The sequence below is a fragment of the Lactuca sativa genome, chromosome 4, assembly GCF_002870075.4.
Source record: "Lactuca sativa cultivar Salinas chromosome 4, Lsat_Salinas_v11, whole genome shotgun sequence".
Lineage (NCBI taxonomy): Eukaryota > Viridiplantae > Streptophyta > Magnoliopsida > Asterales > Asteraceae > Lactuca > Lactuca sativa.
Window position 1 is genome coordinate 178,549,182 of NC_056626.2, and position 8,131 is coordinate 178,557,312.

The 8,131-nt window shown below is 37.0% G+C and overlaps 1 protein-coding gene and 1 non-coding gene across 2 annotated transcripts; one reads left to right on the forward strand and one right to left on the reverse strand.

Moving 5' to 3' along the window:
• Nucleotides 1-2,180: 2,180 nt before the first annotated feature.
• Nucleotides 2,181-3,336, reverse strand: LOC111907915 (uncharacterized). Its single transcript, XM_023903724.1, has 2 exons — nt 2,823-3,336; nt 2,181-2,767 (listed from the first exon to the last, which is right to left on the reverse strand). The coding sequence occupies exons 1-2, from the start codon at nt 3,334-3,336 to the stop codon at nt 2,181-2,183; spliced, it is 1,101 nt and encodes a 366-aa protein (XP_023759492.1).
• On the forward strand, nt 3,182-3,288 carry LOC111907953 (small nucleolar RNA R71). Its single transcript, XR_002855721.1, has one exon. It is a non-coding gene; the product is annotated as a small nucleolar RNA R71 (small nucleolar RNA).
• Nucleotides 3,337-8,131: the final 4,795 nt, after the last annotated feature.

The window sequence follows — 8,131 nt, forward strand, 5'->3', positions numbered from 1 at the left end:
AGTAGATCAGCTGAAAATGCTTGTCAACTCTTTGTCGCAAAACAGCTCCCACCGCATAGTTACTAGCATCACACATAAGCTCAAAAGGAAGGCTCCAATTTGGGGCTATCATAAATAGGTATAGTGGTTGACTTTTCCTTCAACAAGTGAAATGAATCATGACACTATTTAGAAAATTCAAATGGGGCATCCTTCAAAAGAAGTTGAGTCAAGGACCTTGTGATCTTCGAAAAGTCTTTAATAAAATGCCGGTAAAATCCTGCATGACCTAGAAAGCTTCTCACTCCTTTTACATTAGTTGGAGGTGGTATTTTTGCTATAGTGTCAACTTTTTCTCTATCTACCTCAATCCCCATCCTTGAGACCTTGTGTCCTAGCACAATTCCTTCCTTCACCATGAAATGACACTTCTCCCAATTAAGAACAAGGTTAGTCTTCTCACATCTTGCTAGCATCAAATCCAAATTAGACAAACAATCTTCAAAAGAGGACCCAAACACCGAGAAATCATCCATAAATTTCTCAATCATGTCATGAAAAATAGCCATCATGCACCTTTGGAAAGTAGCCGGGGAATTGCACAACCCAAAAGACATGCGTCTATATGCAAATGTTCCACTTGGGTATGAAAAAGTGGTCTTCTCTTGGCCTTGTGGGTCGATTGGAATTTGGAAATACCCCGAAAATCCACCAAGAAAGCAATAATATAGATGACCGGAGAGTCTTTCGAGCATTTCAATGATAAATGGTAATGGAAAGTGATCCTTGCATGTGGCATCATTTAGTTTTCTGTAGTCAATGCAAACATGCCACCCGGTTACTGCTCTTTCGGAATTAACTCATTATTTACATTGATTACCACCGTGATTCCGCCCTTTTCGGTATCACTTGCACCTTACCCATGGACTATCGGAGATTGACTAAATGATTTCGGCATCTAATAGTTTAACCACCTCCTTTTCACAACTTCTTGCATGTTTGGGTTAAGTCTTCTTTTGCATTGAACTACAGGTTTAGCTCCATCTTCCAAGTTAATCTTGTGAGAACAATAAGCCGGACTAATTCCCTTGATGTTGGTTATCTTCCATGCTATAGCTCATTTCCTCTTTCTTAGTACACCCACGAGACTTTCTTTTTCATGTTTGGCCAAATCAGCAGCTATAATTACTAGTTTTTGTTTCCCATCTTCAAGAAATGCGTACTCCAAGTGATCTGGTAGTGCCTTGAGCTCAGTTTTTGCATTCTGAATGTTGCACACGTCGAGTCCAAAGAGGGTACTCGTCGAGTCCTGGGCAAAATTCACGACAAATCGATTTTCTTCGAATGGACTCGTCGAGTTGGTCGTGGCTATTCGGCGAGTCGAGTGTTCTGCACTTCTGATCAGATCATTGTATTCAGCTTCCTCAAGTAGTCTCTCTATTTCCAGCAGGTCTTTCTCAGCATCAAACTCTTATTTAAGAGGTACGGTAGACTTGTTTGGCTCATCTTCATTCCATTCCTCCATTAATTCTTCCAACATATCAACTGAAAATGTCGTGTCATCACTATTCCTTGGATGCTTCATGGCTTAATCAACCCCAAAAGTAATAGATTCGTCTCCTACCCGAAGAGTAAGTTTAGAGTCTCGCATGTCAACTATGGCACTTGCGGTGTTTAAGAAATGCCTTCCAAGTATGAATGGGACTTGAGGATCTGCTTCCATATCTAATACTATGAAGTCCGCAGGAAACACGAACTTATCGACCTTCACCAATAAATCTTCACATATTCCTCTCGGGAATGTAACCGTCTTATTTGCTAGGTGAATTTCCATTCGAATTGGCCTTGGCTCCAGAATATCTAGTTTCTTGAAGAATGAGTATGGAATGAGATTTACGCTTGCCCCCAAATCAGCTAGTGCATAAATGGTAGCTAAGTTTTCCAAATTGACAAGGCAATGTTAAGCTTCCCGAATCACCCTTTTTCTTGGGTAGTTTGTTTAACATGGCAGCTGAACAGTTCTCGTTTAGGACCACTTTCTTCACCTCTTCCATCTTCATTCTATTAGTTAGAAGTTCCTTGAGGAATTTGGCATATTTAGGCATTTTTGCAACGGCCTCTATGAATGACATTTTGATTTGAAGAGCCTTTATGTGTTCCAGAAACTTCTGGTGGTCAACATCATTCTTTTCTTGTCTAGCTCAGGCTGGAAATAGGAGTGGTGGCTGATATGGCTTAACAGGAGGACTGTTTTTCTGTTCAGGTAGGGAACTTGTCGAATCCGTAACCTCGACTCGGTGAGTCGGGTCGGGAATTTGTGATTCTTCATGTTTTTCTTCTTCCTCTTGCATATTCTTGGGATCGTCTTGATGAATAGGAGCTAGAGGAGTTATAATCTTCCCACTTCTAGTTGTCATGATATTTATATGTGCACCTTTTGGGTTGCTTTCGGTATTACTAGGAAGTCCACCCGGTCTTCTCTCGTTCACTTGTTGTGCAAGTTGGCCCAGCTGCTTTTCTATGTTGATAATGGATGCTTGCTGATTCCTAAGCAAATCCTGTTGATCTTTCATCATAATTTGGTGTTCTCTCAACATACTTTGTTGATCTTTAATTGCAGCACCGGTGTCATTATGTCTTTTCTTGGATGCGGCCACGAATCTTGAAAGCATGTCTTCTAAATCTGATTTCTTTTCATGTACCGATTCCTCCCTTTGATAAAAGCCTCTATCTTTTTGCTTATATTTTTCCTCCCTTGTCTTTTTGTACTCTTCATATGGTAGCCATTCTTTTTTGGGTTTTCGCCAATAGTCATCAAACCTATCACCACTCGAATAGCACACTTGTAATTTTCCGATTCCCATTCTCATCAAGGTCACAATCCTTAGTAAGGTCGGGCCCTCTACAATTTTCACATCCCACTCTAATGGCATGGATGGATTTGTCCATCTTAGTCATTCTCCGGTCCAGGCTTTCCAATTTTGCCATCATTGCTGCCATATCATCGGTAATAGAGTTCACCGCCCCTCGAGTCAAGTCATTCCTTGGGTTATGATATTCTCTAGAGTGCTTAGAGAATTCTTCAATTAGTTCTTTGATCACCGGTGGTGGCTTCTTTGTGAGAGCTCCTTGTGAATCAACGAGCTGCCTAGTTGTTACATTGACTCCATCATAGAGAATGGAGACTTCTTGTTGACTGTTTAGATCATGATGTGGACAGTTCCTTAGTAGGCCCTTGTATCTCTCCCAAACCTCATAAAGTGACTCTTCAACTTGTTGTTCAAAGTTGGTTATGGCTTTCTTCAACTTGGCTATCTTTAAGGGAGGACAAAATTGGTCTATGAATTCTTCTTTCATTTTAGCCCAAGTAGTGATGAATCGTGGAGGGAGTGATTTCAGCCAATCATTCACAGCTCTCTTGAATGTGATGGGAAGCATACGAAGCAAAACGGTTTCGTGAGGTACATTTGGAACATTGAATTAGTCGGCTACATCATTGACCTCATCCAAATGTTTGTATGCATCTTCGTGATCTTTTCCGTAGAAGGGAATTACCTTAAGTTGAGCAAGTATGTGGCCTTTGAGTTCGAAAGTGGCAGTCGCAAGAATCATGGGTTGCACGAGTCTCGGGTCGGTATTGTCATGTATCCTTTTCTTCCATTCACCCATGGGAACTTCATCGATGCTAGCCATGGTGTTAGCGGGTTCGTCTTCAAAATCGCTTCCTTCTTCAGATTCGAGTTCTTCCCTCTCGGTTTCGTACTCGGTATCCTCCTTCTTCGGGTCTTCGTCCGCCACTGAAGAGATGTTGGATTCTCCTACTTTCTTGCCCTTTTTCTTACTACAAACAGATTTTAGATTCTTCAACGGTGAATTCTTCGATGTCGCGGTTTCTCCTATGTTTTTTCCTTTGTTTTTCCTCAATGTTGCTTCCAAGTCTTCAAGTGGTGGAATCAACGGTGTACCTCCTCCCCTGGTCATTAATGAACTGTAAACAAAACAGAAAACATGCGTAAAAAGAACAAAAATAAAATAAACATGAAAATAAATTTCAGGGATGGACTCGTTGAGTAGCTTCGATTGCACTCGGCGAGTTCAAGGCTAAAACTGAAAAAAAAATTAAACAAAAATTTTAACAAATCAAATAAACTTAAAACTAAACCTAATACCTAGCCTACTAAAGCAGTAACTTTGTGCAAGATTAATCTCACACGAAGGATCGATAATACTTGAAATTAGAATTAATTTTTGAACCGTTCCCCGACAACGGCGCAAAAAACTTGATGTGTATATAAATGCACGGTTTGTTGAGAAATTATTCATTTATATCAACTCAGATACCGATTGTTGGAAATATAAAAATCTGATCACCACAACAAAAGCCTCAGTTACCAGTTACTGTGTGACAGATATATAAGTTTAAGATAAGATGTAGATATATATATAAAGAATAATAATTGTAGAATAAGTATAAATATGAAAGCTATAAATGACTAAAAGCTATAATAATATAAATGACTGTATTTAAATGACGTAAAGCTATAAATAATATAAATGACTATATATAAATGACATAAAGCTATAATAAAGTATATAAGTATATAAATATATATCAAGTAGGTTCGTCAATAAATTGACTGAACTGGACTGATGGAACGACTGGTCGATATTTGGACTCTTAGAATGACTGGTCGATATTGGGACTCTTGGAACGACTGGTCGATATATGGACTCTTTGAATGAATGGTCGATATTGGGACTCTTGGAACGACTGAGCAGTATTTGTTCAAAGATCAATCTGGTATTTGATAAGTAACAAAAAGTTCATTCAAAGCTTGGTTTTTATGTAAAACAGGTGTTTACATAAAAGTACAAAATACATGAGTTTATGTATTTGTATTTGAAGTATTTTTGGGTAAAAACATGCACACGGGTCGTGTAAGATAAGGCACAAGTAACACGAGTCGTGTAGGAAGGTTTTGGAGGGTTTTCTTGATGATGATCCTGAACATGGGTCGTGCTAGATTTTTGCTTGGATTAACATGGGCCGTGTTGAAGTACCAGAGGCACACAAATGAGTACACGGGCCATGTCTGATATAAGGCATGCTGAACACGGGTCGTGTTCACGCAGGAGTCAATTTCGGGATTTTTGTGGTTTGAAGATAAGGCTTGTTTGTGATGTTTCGGCTAAGGTAATGGTATTATGGTGTTTTGAGGATGTTTTCTAGGTTGTTTAGAGGTTGGAAGGAGGTTGATATAAGGTGGTGATGGTGATGAAATTTCTATGAAGATGATGATGAATAGTGATGGGTTTTGTTGTTGATCTTGATGCAGAAGGTTTTGGGTGTTTCATGGTTGTGTTTTTGGTAGTTTTGATGTAAGAGAAGTGCTTTGTGGTGAATGGTTTGATAAAAAAGGTGGTGAAGATGAAGAACCTTGAGTTTCAATGAAGAAGATGAAGATGGTTGATGGTGTTCTTCATTTAGCTTGTTGATGATCTTGGTGTTCTTCACTTCATTGTTGTTTGATCTTTGTGTTCTTCACTTTCTCCAGGGATGAAGATTAAGATGGTGTGGTTTTACAAAAGGAAAACTCACTATAACATATGAATCTCTTTTACTCTCTTCTATTCACACCAACACTAACACATACTACATACACATGTATATATATGAGAAACAAATATCTTCCAGCACTTGATTTGTTAGTGAGAGAGTAATGGTTGGTGGTGCAAGTTGTGGTAGAGGTCTAGGAGCAAAAAATGTGTGATGGGGTTTTGCTTCTCATATCCTTTGCTTTGTTGACTTTTCTTGGTTTGACTATTCAACATTGTTGACTTTTCACACAAAGATATATATATATATATATATATATATATATATATATATATATATATATATATAATACACACACACACACACACATATATATATATATATATTGTTGAAACTGTTAAGTCGCACAGCTAATTTTCTCGTCTATGCGTTGTCGTCATTCGCGTGTTTTCGTATTTTCCGTTTGATCATGAATTTATGCAACCTAAAATAACTGATAATATTTTTTAGATAATACAAAAATAGCTCGTATTATTTCAGTGATGGTTACATACAAGGTCACATACAAATACATTTTTCAACAATTACCCCTATGTGATCATTGCTGAAATAAGGACAGGTATGATATAATCACATTGACAGTATAACTTTTGAAGATTTGAGATAAAAGATTTGTCAATAGATAAGATATATATATAAAACCATAGTAATTGATTTGAAAGTTTGTGACTTGATTTAACATATCTTATGTAAAAGATTTTCAGAAATTTGTTTCCGAATCAAAGTCTCGGGTTCGGTTATCAAAGGGTAGCCATATATGTATCTAAAGAAATTTCGTAAGATTTTATAGCATTATTAACTACAAAAAGTGGTCTAACAGGTCGATTCAGATGAACGCTCATACGTATAGCTCACACTTCACTTGGGTGTTTGGGTTGTTCTGGCAGCAGAACAAGTTAATGATCACTAAAAATAAGTGATATCTCTCTCTGACGACTCACACTCATATTGGAGGTGTTCAACTACGCTTTTCCTTAAATTCACTTAGTCTCATTATTAGATAATCAATCACATAAGACTGGTTTCGACATTACTCAGCGGATTTCTTATTTCATGCCACTAAAGTTCACTCTCTCTTCGTCGGAAATACATGTAGAGGGGTTTAGCAATTTTTATAGTGTAGTTAGCAACTAAGATTCTTCAGTGACGAAGGATACAGTATCCCGGGAAATCCAATGTTGTTGTAGCTTCTTCTTTCATGGTATTCTGTTTGTTGATCAATATCGATTTTTGTAAAAAGATATTTTTTTTAGCATTGAGAACTTGCTACATTTGAGAAAATTGGGTTTTTGAGAGTATCTGTCTTGCAGGATTAAGATATCTTCTTTTGTGAAAAACATTAAAAACAGATCACGGGATCTTATGATGTTTGTTTTAAAATAACCATTTGGTTGAAAAGTTTGTTTGAAAATACCAAATGTAGATTATTTTTGTTTTCTTTGGTATTTCTTCGGTGAATGATTTGGCTTTTTTTTGTTTATTCGTCTTTATCTTGATTCGTCCTTGACGATTGTATGTGGATAGACCTTGGTTTTTCTTTGATAAATGATTGTTGAAGTCCTTTTTGTTTCGTCTTTTCTTGTTGATGGATCACGGGATCTCAAGACTTCATTTTTGGTTGGCTTATATCTAGGTACGGATTGGTGGCATAAAAGATAGTTTGTCTAGTATGTAAGAAATGAAAGTATCATCCCTAGTCATTTTGATATCTAAGCAAAACTGAGGCTGTGACAAGGTATAATCGGGTATACCTTATAAGCAATATTGACACACCTAAACTCATAAGAAATGAATTCCACAATGATATAGATTGACGAGGCACAAATTCTCACATGGGTTTTTGTTTTCATCTGAACCTCCTAACCTTATGTCCCTTGATTGTTTAAAATCGTCAATAATGAAATAAAATCGAAGGAAATAAAGTTATATACATTATGAAAAGTATGAGATTTGAACCTTCACTCCAATTAAGAATCAATATGACTTAAAATCTTCATCGAGCATAAGCATCTGAAAATTATGTCAAGAGACGATTAATCACAAGATTCTATTATAGCTTATTATGGTAAGTCTTTTATTATCTTTTTGAAGATTTGTTTATCTAAATGTTTTTGGAAATATTGGTTATTTGAATGTTTTGGTATTTTTGAAAGAAAGCAATTTTCAATTGTTTTTGAATTTTCTTTTTGAATGAAAGTAAACACACCTTTTTACAAACAAAATGTAAAAGTTTAAGGATGGATGTTATCTGGATTTAACATTCCTAGACGGCCTAGGAAGTATTGAAACTTTGTTTCATCGAGAGCCTTAGTGAAGATTCCCCCATAAATGATGCATCAGGATTGTTTTGGCTTTTTGGGGATTGGGTGTTCAAAGGAGGATTTGGTGTTTGTTCCAAAGAGGATGTATGTGTTGGTGGTTCCCCATCGAATTGATCTGCATTATTTTGGTTTGTGTAGGTTTGAAGTAACGTAAGTAGTTCTGGTTTCCTCTCATATGCTCGGAGCAGCCACTATCAATATACCATGTATCATC